A 24,322-nucleotide genomic window follows, 5' to 3' on the forward strand; every position below is an offset into this window, starting at 1 on the left:
AGATCCTCATCTGGCATAAAGTGGTGTAACACCACTGAAGTTAGTGGAGCTGCATCAATTTACATCAGCTGTGGCTCTGCCCCAGCAGGTGAAGCTGTGTAGGGAATATCCTTTATATTTTCCCCCACTTCTTTTCTATAAACACCCTCATCTGGAGTTCACCTGGATGGAGGACCCAAGCTGATGAAAAAACAACAAATAGCCATGTCTGCCTCCCCTTCTGGGATCCTGGCCTGGAATTTTTTGAAATATAATATTAATTTTTCTTGCATTTTTAGATTTTAAGACATTTCAAAAGAGATTTTAGGCACATACACACAAGTAGTAATCTTGTGTGTCTAATTGTAACTTTCAGAGTAGCAACCGTGTTAATCTGTATCCGTAAAAAGAACAGGAGTACTTGTAGCACCTTAGAGACTAACAAATTTATTAGAGCATAAGCTTTCATGAGCTAAAACTCACTTCATCGGATGCTTATGCTCTAATAAATTTGTTAGTCTCTAAGATGCCACAAGTACTCCTGTTCTTTTAACGGTAACTTGCCACTGACAAGTTATGTTCTTTTCAAAAAGTATCCATAATCATGCATCAAAGTCACTGGGCTCAGACTCATTCACTTATCAGACACACACATTAAAAACATTCCAAATGCTAATACTAGAGCTATACAATAAAAATCACAAAAGTTCTTCCAGGCCTTTTCCTTCTACTGTCATATCCACTGATTAGTTGTTACAGCTCTGGCTGACTCTGATTTAGTTGGGGATTGGCCCTACTTTGAGCAGGGGGTTGGACTAGATGACCTCCTGAGGTCCCTTCCAACCCTGATATTCGAGGATTCTATGACTCTCCCTTTGCGGATGGTCACTAGGCTTTTGTGTTGGACCTGTGTATCTGCTCAGCCCACTGGATCTGAGCAGTGTCCACTCCAGACACCGTCTCTAAGGCTACGTCTACCCAATGAGCTAGGAGTGTGATTCCCTGGCTCAAGTACACATACTCACAGTACCTTGATGAGAGTCAGTGCAAGTATAAATACAGTGGAACCTCAGAGTTTCAGACACCTCGGGAATGAAGGTTGTCCTTAACTCTGAAATGGTCTGTAACTCTGAACAAGATGTTATGGACTTCAGCCACGGGGGCATTGGGGCTGCAGTCATTGGGGATAGGAGGGCAGGGAAAGGGTCAGTGCTTCTGACCGTAGGGGCTGCCAGGACTCCAAGCAGGGGGCTCAGGGCTTCTGCCTCCTGGGAGCACCAGGGTTCAAGGCTTTAGACTGGGGGGAGCGCTGGGACTTGGGGCCCCAGGTCTGCAGCTCCATTCCCAGTTTCTGCCCTATGGGGGGTGCCGGGGATCAGGGCTCAGCCCCGCAGCTGAAGCTGTGAGCCCCAGGGCTAAAGCCCCAAGGCCGTACAGTATTGGCAGTACGGTATTTGCTGGCTTTTTCTTTTTTTTTTCCTCCGCTGCTGCCTGATTGATGACTTTCAGTTTCACAGAGTGTCTGGTTAGTCCGTAACTCTGGTGTTCATATCTTTGAGGTTCTACTGTAGGCTAGCCGCGGTAGCATGGGAGGTACAGCTTAGCTGCCCCAAGTATGTACCCACCAGCTTCAGGAGTGTTTGCACTTGGTATGGCTACTCCATGCCACTGCTGCCTAGGGCATTGCGGCTACACTACACTGCACTGTTTACACTCGCATGAGCTCTCATCAAGCTATCATGAGTATCTGTATGCAAGCAGGGGAATTGCACCCTGTGATGGGGTATACGGACCCCACACTGGGCCCAGCTAGCCCCACCCCTCCAGGCCTGCTGAACACGCTCTGGCCGGAGGAGCGGATTAAAAGAGAGCTCAGAAGCTCAGGCAAAGGTTGGTGGACAGGAGAGAGAAACCCTTCTCCAGGAAGCCAGACAGAAAGCAGAGCCTGAGAGGGGACCAAAGAGTAGGTAAGGTCGACAGACAGAGCCTAGTCTAGCCCCCATCCCCTTTGAGAACTAGCAGGTCTTGAAGGTCCTGCTTCTTTGGACTTATTTTTGGGGGTGAGCAGCTGACTGTTTGGGCTATATGAGCCACACCACAAACTGAAGGGAACTATTGGTAGGAAGTAGCCCAGGGAAGCAAATGTAGACTTGCTGCAAGGAGGACCCTGCCAGTGTTGCTTCCCAGAGTCCTGGGCTGGGACCCAATGGAGAGGAAGGGCCCAGATACAGGTGGAAAGCTGAAGATTCACAGCTTAAGGTCAGGAGCAGGCACCTCTACTGCCCTAACAGAGAAGCAAGGGGCTGGAAATCAGGTATGCTAACCACTAGGCTGCCCAGCCGTCGGAGCCCCCATCACACACCCCTAGCTCAAAGTGTGGACATAGTCTAAGTCTGTCCTCTGTGGCACATTCCCCGGGTGTAGATTCCCCATCTGGTACCCAATCTTGGGATGCGGGGCCCTAGAGCCCAGCTGCCTTAGTCCAATGTTAAACACAAACACACACACACACCCAGTAGCTTAGTACACTCTCCCTAGAATGCCACCCATGAGGCACTCGGTGTATAATTTAACACTTCAGGGATCATGTCAGTTAAAGCAAGGAACACACTGTCTTTGCAAACGAATCTCTGAACCACACACACTTTAATCTTAGGAAGCACAAGAGAAGTACAAATCTGTGGAAAAAGAACACACATTTGCATGCAAACCCCTCCCTCCTGTGTCCACACCCCTCTTGATTCTCCTTTGGGTTGTGATCAATACCCTTTGTGGGGTTGAGGGTTCCAGGTCCCTCCTGCCCCCGACTCCTCCAGCTCAGTTTTCTCATTCTAATGAGAATGTACCCCCCTTTGCGAAAGTGTCTTTTTTCCAAGAGCTGGCTTCTTCTCTCCTACTGGGGTTTTTCCATTCTCCCACCCCTTCCCCTCACCATGGTTGTTAAAGCAGGTAAGATTCATTAGCAAGTCAATATTCTTTGGCCAGTAGGCACCATCCTGCAAGGGGAGGGCTATTCAATTGTTCATGGCCCTTGATGGTCCTGTTTCAGATCCTCAGACCTGGTCTGTCTTCTCGTTTTAATTCATACAGTCAGAAATAGAGTTCAAAAAAATTAAATGGAATTCATAAGTTCAGATATATTCCCCAAACCATCACTGTAGTCAAAATCAAATAAACTCAAATCTATACGGTCTAGCCTCTGTCGAGTACAAAGATCACTAAATTATCTTATTTTCTCTGTTGAGAGTCAGACCCAAACATCCATTGACACAAACAGATATATACCCTAAACCATCCTCTGGACAAATAAAGGCTGGAGACTACACAGTACACCATGCTCCAAAACAAATTACATTGTGAGCTGACCTATTGCACACCAAGGACAAATGACAAAAATTTGGAATGCAATTGTGATAGTTGCCGCCGATGTGATTTTACATCATGAATGTTACTATATGACAGGACACAGAAGGAAAGTTAAACTTGTTTGTGGAACCTTGTTACTGGGTTTTCAGACTTGCAAATATTTCTTTTCTTGATGATGTTTTCTTTACCTTTGAATGTCCTACCTTTCAAACTATTTTAAAATAATAAACTGCAACATTAATTGTATTTTTTTCCTTAGGCAACTGATCTCTATTTATGACTCTAGCTCTATCAAGATTTTTTGTATAGGATTTATCTAGAGAGGCAAAGTTAGCTGAAACTAACAGCGCAGGGAGAACTGTCTTGAACTCCACTTAGAGACACTACTATCCTACAGGGCAATAACACTTTTAGGTAAGTATTGTTCATTTGATATATAGAGGCATTTGGACCTAGTATAAACTACTGCAGTTCCTGGCTGCATTCAGTTCATGTGAGCTTTCCTACAATCCTTCCATAGTAGTGGTCAAAATGTTGGCTTTAGAGTATTGTGTTTTATTGTAAAACAAGTAGATACACAGATAAATCTAGGTTAGCATGACGCTAATAACATAGGGTGAAAATCAGCCATCGGTACAAAGTCCATGCAGTACTTAAGTCCCAATTAAGCCCTGTTTTGAGTGTTTATGTAGGAATCAAATGGCCTATAAGCTTTGTGTGGATCCTCTGGAAACAGGTGAGCTTTATTTATGGTGGCAACTTTCACACAATTCTGATATACAGAGTGAATGTCACCTTTGATTAATATACAAATGTATTTTGTTGGTTATAGAAGATAACTCACATATTCCATTATCTAGTACAGCTGTCTGTCATATCTGACAATGTCACAGCATCTCGTGTGTTCTCTTGTGGCTCTATAGTCTAGTATATGAGCAGCAAGGTCATGAACAGATGTCACCTAGGAATCTGTAGGTTCCGACTGAAGACTTGGCATGATGTTTGGCCCTTTTCTAATCAGTTTTTTGCATCTGCCTTTATCAAAGTGTTTACAACCTTTAGTGATATTTCCTCTCCATTCAGGTCTGTCCTTGGAGGTGTCTTTGAAGTTACCAACATTTATGTCATGAAGTGTGATTCTGTTAAGGGTGTCTTTGCAGCATTTACACTGAGCACCCTTCTTGCACTTTCCAAATTTCAGCTCATCATAGAAGACTTTTTTCAGGAGTCTGTCACCACCCATTCTGTTACCATGATCTGCCCATCTATGCTGAGCTTTGATAATCATTGCCTGAATACTAGTTGATTTTACCCTTTCAAGGATGTTAATATTTGACACGGTCTTTCCAGCATACCTTCAGAATAGATTGAAGTCAGTGTTTGTGAAATTTTTCAAGTTGATGCGTTTATGGTAATTGTTTGTTTTTCATACCTGTATAAAAAAAGGGATGCTATCACTGCTGCATTGTATATCATTAGTTTTGTTGACAGTTTGATGGTATGCTGGTTGAGTATCCTATGGCTAAATCTTCTGAAACCCTCTCTGTCTTTTGTATTATGTTTGATATTTCTTGATCCAGGGAATGCTCACTTGAAATGGTATTACCATTGTACGTAAAGTGACTGACATTCTTTAGTTTTGTACTGTTCATGGCTCAAGTGGTAGTGGTTGATGGGGCTGGTTGGAAGAAGACTTCAGTTTTTTTCTAGGTTGATGGCAACTCTAAACTGTTTAATTACTTTTGCGATCCTGACAAGGATAAGCTGTAGATCACTTGCACTATGACTGAATAATAAAGCACAATCATCTGCTAAAATGTCTTCGCATGAGTTCCTCAACAAACTTTTGTCTTTGCAGCAAGTTTTTAGAGATTGAAGAGTTTTTCATCAGTTCTGTACCTTATGTAAATGTTCTTTTGAAGGTTGTCAGTTGAGTAATTCAGAACTTCTATGAAGAAGACCAGTGCCTGCATGCAGCCTTGTGTCACCCACCATTAAATAAAGGGAATAGGTTAGAGAGGCCACTACTGGATAGTACTTGATGAGTCATGTCTTCACAGAAGTGATGTCTGATGTTCACAAATTTGGTGGGCCAGCCAAACTTTTCTAAAATTCTCCAGAGGTCATTTCTGCTCAGTGTCAAACCCTTTTTTTAGATCAACGAAGAGAGGATACAGTTCCATGTTTTGTTCAATCTGTTTTTCCTGAATCTGTCTCAAAATGAAAATCATGCCTGTGGTGCTCTAACCTGATCTAAATCCACACTGGGTCTCTGGTAGACACTTCTCTGATACCGCTTTGACAAGCCTATTGAGCAAAATACAAGTGAGGATTTTACCATCTACAAATACCAGGGAGATATCCCAGTAGTTGCCACAGTCAGGTTTATTGCCTTTGTTATTGAAAAGTGTAAGTATGACTGGATCTTTGAAATCCTGAGGAATTTTCTCAGGTTTCCAATTATCCTTAATTTCATATAGATAGTTGAGTTTTGGGGCCTTCAAATTTAAAGATTTCAGGTGGTATACTGTATTTGTGTGGTGATTTACCTGGCTTCATTTGTTGGACAACTTTTTGCACTTCCTCAATGATAAGTAACTGGGCAATTTTCTTCAGATATGGGATAATGTATTTGTTACTTTAGCACTTATGGATTAACAGTAGAGGGATGGTTCGGTAGCTCTTTCAGATATGCCTCTCCTGTCCTTGATTAAGGTAATGCCATCTGAACACTTCCATGGAACTGGTCCTGATTACAGTGGGCCATAAATGGCCTTTAGGGAGTCATAAAACTCTGTTGTTAGTATTGGCATAATGCTGTACTACTTCTGCTTTCTTTTCCCCACCAGTTATCATACAGAATATGAAGCCATATTTGAGCCTTGCTTGCCGGTACTTGAATTTGTCTCTCTCTGATGTTGCTTGATTCTCATTTTGCCAGGACAAACACACTTTTCTTTTTGTTGAAGATCTTTTTGATTTCATCAACATTTTCATCAAACCCATCTTGGTATCATTGTTACTTTTTGACTAGAGTTTCTTCTAAGGCTTGAAGGATGGCCGATTTGAATATATTTCACTTTTTGAGTGTTATTGGCTGATGATGTAATGTTTTAAAAATTTTCCTCTATGTTTGCCCTCAGTTTTTCTTGATGAAATGGATGTTTCAACTTTGCTATGTTCAATTTCTGTTTAATCTGTTCAGCATTGTTTCACTGAGGGGGCATGTAAAATGAAAACAGTTCTGTGCATCTTGTGGTTGGGTCCAACAGGTTGCTCCTCACATTGCTTTGGTGATCTTGATGTCCCATTGCTGTACAATGTCATGGTAGATCAGGTGCCAGTGCTTTAAATTCAGACGTATCTGCAAAGTTTTATATTTTCAGGCTTCCCTGAAGATTGTGTTCGTAATGACAAGTTCATGCTCAGCACACTTACTGTGTAGGAAGAGACCACTGCCATTCATTTTTCTCCATTAACCTTGCACAACTTTCCAAGCCACCATAACACAAATACTAATATCTATACACATTTTCAAAGTTGTCCGTTAGTACCTAACGTCCTATATCCTCACAATCACATAGCTAGTGCATGGGTTTATATGTCTACCAGTGTATGTGTGGGCTTATCTCTAACAATCTGGCATCTCTTGTTGGTAAAAAAATTATAGCCCCTCTCCCCCCCCCGACACACACTTACTTCTTAGGCCAGCCAACGCTGTGTGATACATTCATATCTAGGCAAACACTACTGTACATCTCCCAACATTTTTGGCAGTTTCCAGGATGAAATAATACAGCCCTGAAGACCAAATAATTCAGTCCGGTGTGAATTGAGAAGTGCTGCAGGAGAAAGTCTAATGCTCTGTACTCTAAAAACATAGAACTGTGTATATACACCTTTCACTGGGAACAATGATCATTAAAATAGCTAGACTGGCTTTTGGGCTATTGCCTGCTGCAGTTAAGGGGATAAGCAACACAAGCAGTAGGGTCTGTCTTGCCAAGTCCTTAACTTTTTTCTCACTTCTGCCAATAAAACTTCACAAATGTTGTTTCTAGTTCTTCCCTATGCCAGAATGATTTTACAACAGGGGTTAAATTTAGAGTGGTGAATGAAATCTTTCCTCAGCATATTCTCAGACAAAAAGCTGTGTTAATATGGGGTTAAGGTTGAGAGTATCTATCAATAATTGAAGGGCAAAAAAACAAAAAAACAAAAACACTGTGTAAAGAATGCTGTAATTACCAGAAGGCCAAGCATTAAAAAAATACAGGACATTCAGAGCTAAGGTTACTAGAAACCCAAACATTAAGGGGAGAAATGCAGCGTTAGAGCACCCAAACAGCATTTACTATGTCCTGCAGTGATGTCATAAGGGGAAAGAGAAATATGAAAAAAAAATCAGTCTTCAAAAGTTAATTTCACCTAATTTAGGATCACTAGTATTAAAATACCTTAATCACAATAATATAGTTTTTGGCTGGCATCACATATTTAGGCACAACATCCCTATAATGTTTTTACCCTTAAATTACTGATATTTACTTTCAACTTTATTCCATCTTTAACATAGTTTTTGTCTGGGAATTTCCTTAAAGTTTAAATATCCTTAAATTGAAAAAAATTACTACATGAACATTAAAGAAAAAAACCCAAAGAGAATCTTACTGTGTGATATTCTTAATGATTTGAAAACATGTAGTATCAGATATGAATCTTTTTTTTTTTTTAATTGCAACTTTTAAGGACAGATACATCAGTGTAGCACAAACCAGATTGGTGTCCTCGCCAATTAAACCAGGCATACAGTTACTTTTTGTCACCAGGGCAGCACAAAGCAACTAGAGTACTGGTGAACGTGGACTTAATTTATAATTGATTTATTGGTTTAAAAGGCTGCATTGGTGACTTTGTGAAGAGTGGGCAGGGAGAGGCCCAAATCCTATGGTCTCTGCTTTAAGGGTTTCACCTGTACTACTTTCTCAGTTGCCTCAGGAGTGCTGCCTCAATGCACCATGGAGACAAGGAGCAGAACTATAGGGAGCCTTTCAAGCCCGGATGACCAAACTACTATGCAGACCCAGATCTTTAAGAGCAATGACAACTGGGCCAAGTAAGCAACCAATAAGAACTCTTGACATGTGCCCAGTGTCTCTCATACCACCGAGTCAGTCATCATAAATTCTTGCATGTAAATTAGCTAACAAGGAAGAGTGGTGATTGGATGAGTTACTTCATTGTGAAATGCTCAGGAGGATTAGAGAGCCTACAAAACCAGAAAACCCTATAATAATGGGGAATTTCAGTTATTCCCAAATTGACTGGATACATGTCACCTCAGGATGGGCTGAAGAGATAAAATTTCTAGACACCATTAATGACTGCCTTTTGGAGCAGCTAGTGCTGGAACTCACAAGGGGAGAGGCAATTCTTAATTTAGTCCTCAGTGGAGCACAGGATCTGGTCCAAGAATATAGCTGAACCACTGAGCAATAGCAACAATAATGTAATTAAATTTAACATCCTTGTAGGGGAAAAATAAAAAGGGAAACTACACAAAAATGACGAGTCTATTTCAGGGGTGGGCAAACTTTCTGGCCTGAGGACCACATCGTGGAATAGAAATTGTATGGTGAGCCATGAATGCTCACAAAATTGGGGTTGCGGTGCGGGAGGGGGTGCAGGCTCTGGGGTGAGACTGGGGATAAGGAATTTGGGGTGTAGGAAGGTGCTTTGGGCTGGGACAGAGGGGTTTGGAGGGTGGGAGAGGGCTCAGGGCTGGGGAAGGGGTGCAGGTTCTGGCTGGGGGTGCAGGCTCTGGGGTGGGGCTGGGGATGAGAGGTTTGGGGAACAGGAAGGTGCTCCAGGCTGGGAACAAGGGGTTTGGAGAGTGGGAGGGGGATCAGGGTTGGGGTAGGAATTGGGGCATGGGGACAGGCTCAGGGGGGCAGGCTCCAAATGGTGCTTACCTCAAGTGGCTCCCGAAAGTAGTGGCATGTCCCTTCTCTGGCTCCTAGGCAGAGGCGCAGCCAGGAAGCTTTACATGCTGAGTCATCCACAGGCACCGCCCCTGCAGCTCCCATTGGTGTGGCCCCTGGCCCAGCGCCCTGGCCAGAGTGCTGTAGCAGGGCCAAGCCGCATGCTGCGGCCCCAACCCAGCGCCCCGGCTGGAGTGGGGCTGAGCCGCGTGGTGCAGCCCCCAACCCAGTGCCCCGGATGGAGTGGGGCAAGCCACAGATCCTGCTCCCCAGCGGGAGCTAGCGGATGGCTTAAAACGGCCCATGGGCTGTAGTTTGCCCACTCCTGGTCTAGTTAAATGGAAATTAAAAGGAACAGTCACATAAGTGAAGTGCCTGCAAGTTGCATGGAAACTATTTAAGAATGCCATAATAGAAGGCTCAAACTATATGTAGATACAAAGTAATAAAAAACAGTGAGAGGACCAAACCGCTCTCCCCAAAAGCATGCCACCATGGTTAAGCAACAGAATAAAAATGGCAGCCAGAGACAAAAAAGACATCCTTTAAAATTGGAACTCAAATCCTAGTGAGGATAATCTTTTGCAGGTCAAGTATAAAAGTATAATAAAGCAGGTCAAGAAAGAATTTGAAGAGAAACTAGCAAAAGACACAAAAACTAACAGCAATTTTTTTAAAGTATATTGGAAGCAGGAAGCCTGCCAAACAACCGATGGGGCTGCTGGAGGATCGAGGTGCTCTAAGAGCATTCGGTGAAGACAAGGCCATTGCAGAGCAGCTAAATGAATTCTTTGCATTGATCTTCACTGCAGAGGATGTGAGAGGAAAATTACTACACCTGATCCATTTTTTTGGGTGACAAATCTGAGGAACTGTCCCCGGTTAAGATGTCAGTAGAGGAGGTTTTGGAACAAATTGATAAATTAAATATTAATAAAAGTCACCAGGACCAGATGATTTTCCCCCAAGCCTTCTGAAGGAACTCAGATAAGAAATTGCTGACCTATTAACTGTGATATGTAACCTATAGCTTAAACCAGACTCTGTACCAAATGACTGGCAGATAACTGATGTGATGCTGATTTTTAAAAAAAGTCTTCAGAGGCAATCGTAGCAATTATAGGTCAGTAAGCCTCATTTTAGTACCAGGCAATTTGGTTGAAGCTATAGTAAAGAACAGAATTGTCAGACACACAGATGAATACGATATGTTGGAGAAGAGTCAACACTGTTTTTATAAAGAAAAGAAATCGTGCCTCACTAACCTATTAGAATTCTTTGGGGCGGGGGGGGGGTCAACAACCATGTGAATAAGGCAGAGCAAGTGCATATAGAGTACTTGGACTTTCAGAGAGCCTGGGACAACGTCCCGCTCCAAAGGCTTTGTGGATACTTCCCTAAAAAAATCCTATCAGAGAGAAGCAGCAGTCAAAACTAACAGAATGTTAGGAACCATTAGAAAAAGGATAGATGAAACAGAAAATATCAATGCCACAATATAAATCTATGGCACGCCCACAACTTGAATATGGTGTGCAGTTCTGGTTCTCCATCTCAAAAATGATATGTTAGAATTGGAAAAAATGCACAGAAAGGCAACAACATTTATTAGGGGTGTGGAAGAGCTTTCATATGAGGAGAAATTAAAAAGACTAGGACTGTTCAGCTTGGAAAACAGATGACTAAGGCAGGATACGATAGAGGTTTATGAAATCATGAGCAGGGAGGAGAAAGTGGACAGGGAAATGTCATTTAGCCCTTCACATAACACAAGCAGGGGCCACCCAATGAACTGAATTAGCAGCAGGTTTAAAACAAACATAAGGAAGTACTTTTTCTACACAATGCACAGTCAACCTGTAAAACTTGTTGCCAGGTGATGTTGTGAAAACCAAAAATATAACTGGGTTAAAAAAAGAATTGGATAAATTCATGGAGGAGAGGTCCATCATTGGCTATTAGTCAAGATGATCCGGGGCACCACCCCAAGCTCTGGGTGTCCCTAATTCACAGATTTACCTGTAAATTCTCAGAAAATTCATTCTGTACCCAATAAATGCTAGAAGTTTGGGAAGGATACACTGTATTTGTCACACAAAGGTTGAATTCATGCTTTGAGTGAAAACCAGATCTCAACCGTAATTATGGAATTGCAACCAGCACCTCAATAATACAAAGTGAGTAATACTGTATACAACTGACCATTACACAACTGGAGAAAGATGAACACAGCATTGAGCTAATTTTTTACATATATAGCATCACAATATAACAAGTAGTAAGATCTGTGGATTTATGGCAACAATTAAGTGCTAACAGAACAAATGATGGCTTCCTTTAAAAACCTACTGCGGGCAACAGAAATCAAGTGAAAATAATTATGGCAATGGTAGTCTATTCTTCCTATGGAAAATAAATCCTTTACTCATATGACAACAAAAACTAGAAATAGGAAGCAAGATAACTGCCATTCATCTCCTCTGTTTATGGCATTCCCTTTATCCATGAGTTAAGATGCTGGGATGGATTTGGAGCTACTCTGTAAATAAGTAATTAATACTATACACTGATCTGATTTTTGGTATGTTTACTGTATTGATATATTGGTTTAGTTTAATAGGGTGTTGTGAGAAAAAGCATGCAGGGAAAGGAAGAATGGCTCCTGATAAGCCACTTCTCAGCAAACACTTGAGAATTGTTAAGAGACAATGCCTGGATAGTAAAAGACTCAAACACAAAAGATCAAAAGAACTGTAGTGGTGTTTTAAAAGGCATCTTTTAAGTCTTTAGCCAAGATGAAGTGTGTAGATTGCTGTTTTAAAATCTTTTTTTGCTAAATGCTTTACTCATATTATTAAACAAAAGTATTGTTAAGAAGACTGTTTTGTCACTTATTTCCACTGGTCACAGACTCTCAGAAGAACCGTAGGTAGCTGAACTCAGTTGGACCTGCTGGATAGGCATGGTTGTTACACAGGGTACTGTAGCCCAGTGCCTGGTCTAAGAGTGGAAGAATTATAGAATTCCACCTCAAGATATGTAAAAAGGATAAATCCTGACAAAGCCTGAGGGGATTCACTCAGAGAGATCAGAAAGGGGACATAGGTGCTACTAGCTCTGGAACTGTTTACAAACGATTCCAAAGAAAATTCCCAAAGAACAAAAAAAAAACAAGCAACAGAACCTACAGCAATGGGGTCCTACTCCATCACTAGGTTTTCTAAGCATTATGGTAGTACTAGTTAATTTAAAAACATTGAAAGGAGACATGGAAGAAGGGGAAGGTGGTGAAGGAGACAGTTGAGGGCAAGAATAAAAATGTTCATGGTTATGTGAGTGAAGTAAGGAAGGGGAGAAACTTATAACAAAACCAAAATTTTGATATCAATCGACCTTGGGGAGAAGTCAATCAATGGATTTGGAGAGTGCACTTTTAAAGTTCAAAACCCATAAAATAATAATATGCAATGAGAAAAAGAATCCAGTTTAGAAAGTTTATCTATGGTTCAATTATATGGTTGCAGATACAGATAAAGGGATAGATTATCCAATTGGCTAAAGTCTCTGCGTGTCATGTATGTTGCACAAAGTGGTTTTAAATCAATTGACGAAAGTCAGCACGGAATTCCACATCTGCGGGAGAACTCTCCACTGTTGGATCTGGGGAAGGCAACTCCGTTGTCTCCTGTGGTCATTTCCCCTCATTCTAGAGGTCAGTAGATGGAGAGGTCATGACAGGGTTGTTCTTGGGGTGGGAGGCACAGGTGGGAGTTAGAGGATGAGGTGAAGCAGAGTGGCTCTAAATTATGAAGCTGCAGCCTCTTTTATGCCTTTGGATAGATTGGACAAATGAGCCCCACAGACCATGGTTCTTTTGTTCATTTATATAAATGCTGACAAATTTTGCAATTTAATATTAAGCCACACAATGCTAGACAAATATTGGTCTCCTCTAAAAACAAGCTTTGTAAGTGTATTGGATGTATCAATTTTCTGAGAGAAACCAGCTGAAAACATTAGGCCATTTTAACTACGTTCTGCTCTCCCCTAGCTAAGTCAGTTCATCGGTGGCAGAATTACACATTATTTTAGAGAAACTTAATATTTTGTTTTATATGTGTAATTCTCACATTGCTATCGGGGCTATATTTGGCAATAGGATTTTAAGCAAAATTCCTCATGAAAACCAGTGGGCAGTTCTGCTTACAAATCCATGTTATGATATGAAGCTCTGTTTACTATGTTGTTTTATGATGAATGAATGAAGTTTGGAACACATCGGCAGGATTAAAAAAAATTTACCCTGGTAGCGGGAAAACAGGGAATAGACTTCAACTTGCCATTAAAACATGCGTAAATATTCTTTTCACAAGTCCTAACAACTCTAATACAATAATAAATTGCTAATACCTTTTTGTTCGAGTTTTACAAGACAAAAATCACAAAAAGAAAAGTGCCAATAACTTAATAGTTTATTAGTCAGTCAACAATATTACAAATATTTAAAAATTACTTAATATAAATAGTTGGCAGCAAACTATTCCATTACAGAGTTAAATTACCAGTACAACAGACAGACTGGAGATTTAGACACCTGGAAGATAACAGTAAAACAAACTAAATATTTAAACAAAAATTTTTTAAGCTGAAGGCGATTACCTAGTGTCCATAAAAGCATGGGTTCTCTTTTTATTTAGAAAAAAATAAAAAACTGCTTTAACACCCCAATAGGAATATAAAATAAAATCAACTGAAAATATTAATTTGCATATCAAAGAACCATTTATAATTACAATCCAAACACTCCATAAACCACTTGTGCGATTCTATACAGAAACTCGGAATTAGAAACTAGTTGCTTTAATATTACAAAGATTTCAGCTCCAAAAATAATTCAACATAAAATAAACTTTAGCAATTAGCATCATAAAATTATATATTTCCACATAAAAATACAAAATAATATTAATGACAAGAATATGAAAAATTATTCCAAGTATTTTACTACTATTAAAATAAAATAAAAACCAAAAAAACAAAATAGAAATATGCATGAAAAAAGTCTCTCCTTTTGTTAGCAAAACACTATCCAAAATAACTACAATCATTTACATCAGTACAAAGATTTCTGGATTTAAAAAATAGTTGCAATGACAAAAGGGGTATCTTTTCTGACAGTAAAAAATGACACTGTGGATAAAATCTGCAAAATATGCAATGAAAAAAATAAATTTGCATTAAAAAGGTTTACACTGTTATTTTTTTTATACAAACATTAGAAACAGTATTGCACATCACAACACAGAATCGAGGTTAGTCAGCCTTCCAAAATGTGTTATATTCAAGTTTTGTAGCATCTTTGAGGAGAGGCTTTGTGCAGCCAGATGCAACAGGGATAAAATATCAAGTGTTTTCCATACACAAATATATAAATGCTAAATGTTTCCTTCTTAACAAAAAGTGTGGATTTTTTAAGTTTATTTTTTTCCTCCACAGTCATGCTCGTGGGCAGCACTATGCACATTTGGGGAACAAAAGTGAAGAAGCTTCAAAATTACAAAAATACAATCAAAATTAACTAACAATCTTCTACAAAAATAGTAAAATAAATATGATCTGTAAAAAAATCAAATACAGTGTTCAACAGTTAGAAAATAAGAACTTGGTAGATAAAAAAAAGGAAAAAAGAAAAGAAAAGAAAAAGAAAGGTTGTGGTGCAGGATACGATAATTGTAACTTTAGTTGCTCCAGAAACGAAGAGACAAGTAAAACCACACATTTCAATTACTTTTACCCATGCCAAAAAGGGTAGCCTTTTTTGTTCCCCTACAGCTTAAATAGTTCTATTTAACAGGGAAAGTTATTTTCCAACATCTCCAATCATTTCAATTTTGTACTATTTTCATATGAATGTTCATTATTTAATATACTTAAAGGCTCTTCAAATTTTAAACATTAAGCAGAAAATATGAAAATAAAGTTAAAAAAATCTGCAGAATTAAATTATACCTAAGTAATTAACATTGCAAAACTACTGATTTCTTTTCTAAATTCCAAAAATTGAGGTATAGCAAAGGAGATGTCATCAGTCAAAAAAAGTGTGCCTTAAAATAGCTGACTGTTGGAAAAATCTCTCACAGAGATATAAAAATAGTGCATAACAAATGTCAAAAATGGATCAAGGTTTGGCAGGGTTTAGGTTAGAAAAGAATACTCCAAAAATCTGGAGGATCATGGTTAAGTAACAAATAGGGAACACTGACAAATAAATTAGTAAAAAGCTCTTCTTAAAACAGCATCAATTTTAAACATTAAAAACTTGAACCACAACCACAATAAAACAGCAGAATTAGACATGAACCACATATTGTACAGTACAAAAAAAGCACATCGTAGACAACCAATATAAGATCAACACTTTGCTTACAAGAAAGATTGTCCCAAGGGATTGCAAAGAGCAATACCCTTGTAATTTCATCTCTTTAGAGTCAGACTCTTAATTCTGCATTTTAACATTTACCATTGTTGGGTGCTTGCTTAGACTGCAGAACATCTCTTTGTTCCATTAAAATGTAGGGGCTAGTTGCATTAAAAATGCTCTCAGATAGAAGAATCATTAGCAGTGTTTTTGTCCATTAGGGTTCAGTACCAAAGAAATGTATTAAATATTGCCTTTGTCCAAACTTTTTTTCAAAATCTGCAAGCAAGTTACTTTGATGAAGGAGTTCATTACTAGAACTCCTTCATCAAAATAAAAACACTGTACTTGCCTGTCAAGTAGCTACGTTTCATGCAACAGTGACCCCAGTTTGACAGAAGACCACAATGCACACAGGTCACACATGTAAGCAAGTTTTTAAGTCAGATTTCACTGTTGTCTTAAAGGTAAAATTTAGTTTGTTATGCAACTAGCCGACTGTATATTATACCATCTCCATTTTGACTTTACCTAGATTTAATTACTAAAGCATAATGCATTCTTATATAAGCATACTTTTTAAAAATGTATTTTGCATGGGTTTTACATTTGGTGACTGGTTAGCAGTGTGCTGGCCATCTTTGGTTTGTAGAGGAAATCTTAACCATGAACAATCAAGGGGGTTTAAATTAACTTTTTTTTTTTTTGTAAAATTCTAGCTTTTTACTCAAACTCATGTCTATACTACATCACTCACATTAATTAGAACCACACATCACAAAATTGCACAGGGATTACAATATTACATCCAGTCTGCATAAATCGAATTCCACTACCGACCAGGTCACAAAATGGCTGCACTTTCTAATCTAAAACTAATTTGCATATTGTACACATGGACATTTTTTTTTACTTGAGTCACAATAATGCATGCAAGTTTGTTTTTTGTAACAAATTTTGTAATTTGCTCATGCTACCTAGATTCAAGAGAGCCTTTTTTGAACATTTGCAATTAACAGTTCTAGTGCATGCATATGGTGTATACAGGTAAGTAAACATGCAGTTTTTTCACATTCTAAAACTATGGCAGTTTAGGCCATATTGTGCTGCCTGCATTTTATCTGTAATGCAGTGTCTCTTAAATGTTTCAATCCCGTATTAATAGGTGGCATTACACATAACACCTATATAGCAGCATAGCTAATACAGCTTGTGATTAAAAGTGTTTAAAAATAGCTAATAAATCAGATTATCTTGAGGTATTATTTCTTGCAAGTCAAAATGGAGAGCAAAAATCAACCCTAATTTTTAGTTTATGTATACACTGAAAATAGCAACAACAATAAAAATAAGCTTTTTGTAGCAGACATATTCCATCTTCACTATTTTGCTACCTTTGGTAAATTACTGGGGCAGATCTTGAAGTTAAAAACCCATGTTTAGAAATAAGTGCACGCTTCACCCACTAAATATAGCAGCAGACTTTGTGCCCCTACGCAAAAACATTTTCTCATATCTAATTTTAACTTTACATATAAAAATAACTTGGAGAAAATACAAAAGAACATTTTATTTTAACATGAAAATATCACAAAAATTAGTAAGCCTGAGATGTAGGGTTTTGGTGAAAAACAAGAGGCTTGTAGTGTTTTGGCTGCTGATAAAGATGCATGTATTGATAGCTGGGGTGAAAAGCAGAAGAATGCACTTATTTCTTCTGCATGTCAGTATCTTCAAACACAGTAAGCCACATGCACCCTTCTTTCCTTATGTAGACGCTGGTTCACCATGCTTAGTTCCAGCGGAAGTGGATCTGACGTGGGCGGTCAGCCCCCTCTTTTACCAATGGCTTATGGAATTCACGTCCTGCACGAGAGTGGATGTTTGCCCAGCAAAACTCACAGTAATACTGCAGGCAAGTGACATTGGCACAAAAGAAAGGAGCAAACTTTCCACCACATCGTGCACCCTGGCATTCATCACACATCTGGTCATCCAACACATATGGCTTTACCTCCACCTGTTGGGAAAAAAACAAACGCAAAAAACAACCAACCCTAGTTAATGTCTTGTATTTCTGCATCAGAAAAGATTAAGCATTTTCAATTTGTTTTATGGTTGCACAACAAAAACAAAACAAAAAAGTGCAAAAATCAATGTTACAGTGGAGATATGCCACACATATCCAGATCATAATGTTAGAAATACACAAATGTTTTTGTAGACAAGTGGAGATTGCAGTCTAGCCCTTACATGGTGAAGTGTAAATTAAACCAGGAGGAGAAAAGGAAATGGAAGCCTTGGTCACTTTCACATTGCCCAGTAGCATTCACTGGGAGCAAAAAGATTGTGTGTGTAAATCATTTTACACACACTTTGTTTTGCTTCCAGTTGTCTTTACTAAATTCACTCCTACAAGACACACTACTTTCTACTATTTATTGAGCAAATGTTGTGCTCAGTGCTTTCAAACATGCTTCAAGGAGCATACACTTTGAACAATACTAAGTTTGTTATAAAGGACTGCTTGAGAGTATCCGGCTAATCTATATTGTTGATAAAGGTTAATACAGAAGCACTGGTTGTGAAAAATATCAGTGTTCAAAAGGGACCTCAACATGACCTCTACGGGTATGTCTACACTGCAGTTAAACACCCACTGCTGGCCCATGTGAGCTGACTCGAACTACTGGGCTTTTTAACTGTCGTGTAAATATCTGGGCTTAGGCTGGAGCACAGGCTCCAGGACCCCACAAGCGGAGAGGATCCCAGAGCCCAGGCTCCAGCCCGAGCCCAAACAGCTACCCTACAATTAAATAGCCTGAGTCAGCTGACAGTGGCCAGCTGTGGGTGTTTAACTGCAGCATAGACATACATTAACTATGCACACATAATTTTGCACACAATTATTTGATCATGCAAGAATCTAGGTTGTATGCAAACCAGAGTTACACTTACCAGCTTGCTCACATCCTGTTTTAGAAACACAAATGATTGTTTTCACAGATCATTTGTGCAAATTAATAGCCATTTCAGGAATAAGACATCAAATTTGTGGCCACCAGCCTTGGTGATACATTCCTTTAACTCCTTCTATAACTATTTTAACTTTTACACAATAGATTGTTAATACACTGTATTTCTAGGTGGGTTTTTTTTTGGAAAACATTTAAAATGCCATCTTTGCAACTCTCAGACTACCAGACACCTGTTTTGTATAGACAGTTTCCCCACTCCCAAACACATCTGACTGTCAGAGTGGAAAAGTGGCAAGTGTCCAATGGTTAATTTGCATTAGGTCTGTGTAACTGAACTGTAACACAGAGGAAAAAGAATTTCAAAACAAAATACAAAGAAATTGACCACATCTTTAAAAAAAAAAAGCATTGTTTTCCACATTTTCCTCACTTTATAAAGAAGACATACTGCTTGTTGTTTGTCTGTCAAAACGCAGTGTTGCCGCAGTTCATACTCACAAAGTGATTGCGATAAAAGGATTGTTTATCTATATACTTCAACATTAGTAAGAAGCTACACAAAGATGGTATCCGTTCTGGAGCTAAGCAGTCACCCTTACCCCACTAGTTGCACACTGCTGAATGAAACAGTAAAAACTTGAATTAAAAAAAAAGTATTTAAAATGTATCCTTAAACGTATGAGAAAACTGGATGCAGCATGGACAAAAAGCTGCCACTCAGATGCATAATATTAATCAGCACACCACTTACCTTTAAAAAATGTGTTCTAGTAAGTAGACAAAAGTATTTCTGTTGCAAGACAGCTAAAGTTATTATATCACTTGATGTGAGTAATCGATGTAAACTCTTGAAAATGAAGTTAATTTTAAGTCACAAACGCACTATTCTTACAACAAATGCTAATCAAATTAAAAGAAAAGGGGAACCAGCAATCCTTAAAGTTAATCCCCAAATGTTTAACATCAAAAGTCTTTTTTTTCCCAAAGTGATCCACGAGTGATCATCATTCCTGACTGGTCTACAGCACATTAAAAAAATGTTGTGGAAAAAAATAGGAAGTATACTCACTGCGCTAACCTGTACTTTTAATGCAAGCTCTACAGTCTGTATCACTGCAACAAGTCGCTTTTCTAGGAGTTAAACTCAAAGCTTTTAATATGAATAGGTACCTCATGCAATAGTTATCTTTACAATTTAAAGCAACAAGTGAAGCACTGTGTATTTCAGTAAGAATAAGTGTGTGTGGGCTGAACTTCAAAATTCAAGGATCTCTGACTATCTATTGTTAGGGAGAGTGCTGTCATCAGATGCGTGCCTATGGCTCCTTAAACTCTGAAAGAACCCCAAACCCTTCAGTGGTTTCAGTTCAACCATGAAAATACTGAATCAGTGTATTAACTTATAGAATTTGAGAGCATTTCTTTTTAACCGTTTGCACTTTCTCTCTTCTCCTTTTCCTCATCTCCATGCCTATTAATATGAGTTTGGGCTTTTTAAAAAACTGAGACAAGCAAGAAAATAGTGCATAATTAAAAAAAAAGATGACTCAAATAATTAGGAAAAAAGCCCATTAAAATAATCACCTTCTAATCAATGAAAGATCACACCTAACATAATCTAGTACCAAGTTAGAATACAAACCCATGTAACTATGGATGTACAAGACTGGATGGATGTTACCTGGTTTACTGCATAAATGAAGAATGTATGGCAAGTACGGTATATGTATCCAACCAGTAAAGATAGCCCATACCTCAGAGAGAGACCAACCGACCATCTTCAAGCCAGAGTTACAGAAACGGAATGTCAGAGAGACACAAAACTGTATCTAGAGATGTAGAGATGCATTCCATAGTGGACCATCTCACTAGGATTCCCCCAAATTTCCTGATGGGATGCAACTTAGGTGGTAGGAAAATACACTGCTTTAGGTAGGACGCATCTTCCAACTGAGATAGAAGAGGCTGATCATTCCTCATGTACAGAGAGGATCACTCCTGGGGATGGGATTACACAGCTGAAATGAAGAAACTCTGGTCATAGGGGATTCAACCATTAGAAATTTAGGGATTGTCTATACTCTGAGTTAGCGTGCAGCAAGCCATGGTATAATTTATAAAGCACTAGTTTGCTGCGCACTATCTGCAGGTTGAACCCCAGTACAGTGTACTAAAAGTTCCACAGTGCACGCTGATGCAACATTTTGGTGCATTGTAGCAGGGATCACACAGCATTTAGTACATGGATAGCTAGTGCACTGGAGAGTCACAAACCCTCGCTTGCCAAGCACTCCCTTGCTGTGTAAACAATCTCATAGATAGTTGGGTATATGGTAATTGTGACATCTGGTTATCTGCCTACTGAATGCAAAGGTGGAAAATCTCATGAAACATCTAGAGAATACTGGTAACAAGCTTGTGGTCATAATACCTGTACATATTGATACCAATGATGTAGGAAAGCGTATGAGTAAGGACCTGGAAGCTAAATTTAGATTGCTAGGAAGTATGCATAGGTCCAGAGCCACTGTTATAGCTTTCTATGCAATGCCTCCAGTTCCACATGCAGGGCCAGCTAAACAGGGAGCACTGAGACCCTGAAGTTCATGGATGAGAAGATGGTGTAAAGAAGAAGGCTTTAAATTTACTAGGTCCTGAGGAGCATTTTAGAGAAAGGAGAGCCTATACAGAAGGGATGGGCTTCACCTTAATCAAAGTGAAATTAGCCTGCTGGCACATAAAATGATATTTTGGGGGATTGTTCAAAGTAGAGCTTGGGGTAGGGGCTAAGGAAAACAAAAGGCATCTCTGTATCAAGTAAAGGATAGAACAGAAACAACAGCTAAACTGGGTCAGGCAGAAGTCAAGTTCACAGAGGTAATTTCTGTTAAAATCAACATGACGTCAGACTGAGGAGTTAAATAAAAATAGGCACGTGGTCAAAAACTATAAATATTTATATTCAAATGCAAGAATGCAAGATGAAGACCACAATTACGTGAACTAGAACGTCTGCCAACGGAAGAGGACCTTGGCATAACAGAATTACAGAAACATGGATGAATGCAAAAACCGATACCAAACATGGATACTATAATTCCTGGGTATAAACCATATAAGAAATACATATTAGATTGCAGAAACAGGAGAGGAGTGCACATCTAAAATATTCCATAGAATCTATTCAGATAGTCCTCACCACTCAAAAGTTATAACTCCAAGTTATAAGAATACAAAGCAGGGTCTGTACTACTACAGACCAGAAGGAGGAAATTGATCTCTCTCAATGTTCTGAACTCAAAGACCATAATAAAGTCTAATAAAATTATATTAAATGAAGACTTCAACTACCTTCATATAAACTTGTCAAATATCTGTGTGGGACAAGAAAAAAAATCATCAACATCTTCTTAAACAATTGGTTTGTGGAACTGCTAGGGTTACTGAGTAAACAAGAGAAGCTCATCTCAACTTAGTCCTCAGTAACACACAGGAGTTCGTCCAAGAAACATCTACAGTTGAACCAGTAAGTAACAGTACAAACAATAAAATTAAATGCAACATAACTGAGGGGAGAAAGGTATCACAAGCTGAAAAAGGGGACTTCAAAAAGACCCTAAAGTCAAAGCTAAAAAAGTTACAATCCTAACATTTAGCACAGATACTACTTACAAAAGAAAAAGAGACTCAGAAAAATGCAGATTTAAACGAAAAAGGAAAGCAGGAAGCCAGAAAGTAAATCAGTATGGCTAAATGGCAAGTTTCAAGAGGTTACTTAAATAACACAGATAAACCTTCAGAAAATGGAAAATCAACGTTAATGAAAGACCAAAGACTACATCAGATACTATGTCAGAAGAAAATTAAGAGGGATCAAATGGAATTTGAAGACCAAATAGCTAGAGGTAAAAAACCCAAGCAGGTTATTTGTTGTTTAGTAACAAGCTTCCCCATGATTGCCCTCATGTTCTAAAAACTTTTATGTTGAGTCTTGATTAATTGTAGTTATATCCAAATGATGTTTGGGAAGCTGAAATCTTGTGGGTGTACACTGTATCCAAATACTGTGATTTTGATCTAGGTATTTGTTGTTCTCTGCCCCCACTGTTTAGAAATCTGTGAGCACATGCCCACATCATTTTTACCTTAGATTTTCATTTTTCCCTTCAAGTATTTAACTCCTTCCCCCTAAATTATATCACTTCATAGAATCATAGCATTAGACGGGACCTCAAGGGTCATCTACTCTTACCCCCTACAAAAATACAAGATTTGTTGGGGTTAAACCATCCAAGACAGATAGCTATCCATTCTCTTTTTGAAAACTTCCAGTGAAGGAGTTTCCACAACCTCCCTAGGCAATCTGTTCCATTGTCCTACTGTTCTTACAGTTAGGAAGTTTTTCCTGAGATTTAATCTAAATCTATGTTTTAGTTTGAACCCATTGCCTCCTGTCCTGTCTTCTGTGGCAAAAGAGAACAACTTTTCTCCATCTTTTTTATGGCAGCCTTTCAAGTATTTGAAGACAACGATCATGTTCCCCCTTAATCTCCTCTTTTCCAAGCTAAACATACGCACTTCCTTCATATATTATATAATATATATATAAAATCACACGCACACACAGAGGGATCTCTGCTATTCCAATTGCCTTCTTGGCACCCAGAGGCCCTTCAAAATTTCTGGTGACCTAAATGCCATGAAAGAGAACAGTCTATTCAGAAGTTAAAGCTTCTTTTCACAAGTGTACAAACAGGACTCATGAGCAAAATGATGTTCTTTGTCAAGCTTTTCATTTATTTTAGGATTCTTTCCCACTATTCCTTTTCCCTTTTCCAAAAAGGTATTGTTTCATGGTGTCTGTGTATATAATGTCTTCTGCGATTTCCACAGTATGCATCCGATGAAGTGAGCTGTAGCTCACGAAAGCTCATGCTCAAATAAATTGGTTAGTCTCTAAGGTGCCACAAGTCCTCCTTTTCCTTTTTCCAAAAAACATAGGTATCAGTCCTTATGAGCAGCCTTATCAGCAACTATTTAATGTCTTAAGAAAAGTCATCTAATTTGAAGCTAACAGAAAATAATTAATTACATTTAAATATTGCTCACTGTGACAGGGTGCTCTTGTCCTGCACTGGACAAGTCGGGGTTAACCTCGTACTTTGGGAGAGGAAGCCACGCCCCCACTCCTCTGCTGGGAATACTCCAATTGGAGCGTCAGTATAAAAGGGAGCACCCCAGCTCAGTCAAGGCTGACCACCAAAGTGAGAGGATGCACGCTCCAGGCTCCTGCCCAGGAGCTGCTGGAGCCTAAGACTGTGGAGGCCAAGCCTGCCGAGATCAGGACAGCCATCTGTAGACACCCAGGTGACACTGGAACCGTCGGGAGCTTCACAGGCCAGAGACCACACCACTGGAAGACACAGTAGGAAGTAGCCCAGGGGAGCTAGACATTGATCTGGTTGTAGGACCGGGTGTTAAGTCAGTGTGGTTCGGACGGATCCCCACTGACTCAGAGGCAAATACACTTGCTGCTGACAGGGCCTTGGACTAGGACCCAGTGGAGTTGGGAGGGTCCGGGCTCCCTCCCCTGGCCACCC

General features: G+C 39.3%; 1 protein-coding gene across 9 annotated transcripts in view; it reads right to left on the reverse strand.

Annotated features, from left to right (window-relative positions):
- Positions 1-13,780: 13,780 nt before the first annotated feature.
- Positions 13,781-24,322, reverse strand: part of CPEB2 (cytoplasmic polyadenylation element binding protein 2) — an 87,874-nt gene continuing 77,332 nt past the window's right edge. For all 9 annotated transcript variants that reach the window (XM_037898044.2, XM_037898043.2, XM_043544642.1 and 6 more), the window contains one exon: positions 13,781-17,764. In XM_037898044.2, coding sequence (XP_037753972.1) covers positions 17,537-17,764 — 228 coding nt within the window. In that variant the 3' untranslated portion in view covers positions 13,781-17,536. The remainder of the gene's footprint in view (positions 17,765-24,322) is intronic.

The sequence above is a fragment of the Chelonia mydas genome, chromosome 4 (assembly GCF_015237465.2).
Source record: "Chelonia mydas isolate rCheMyd1 chromosome 4, rCheMyd1.pri.v2, whole genome shotgun sequence".
Classification (NCBI taxonomy): Eukaryota; Metazoa; Chordata; order Testudines; family Cheloniidae; genus Chelonia; species Chelonia mydas.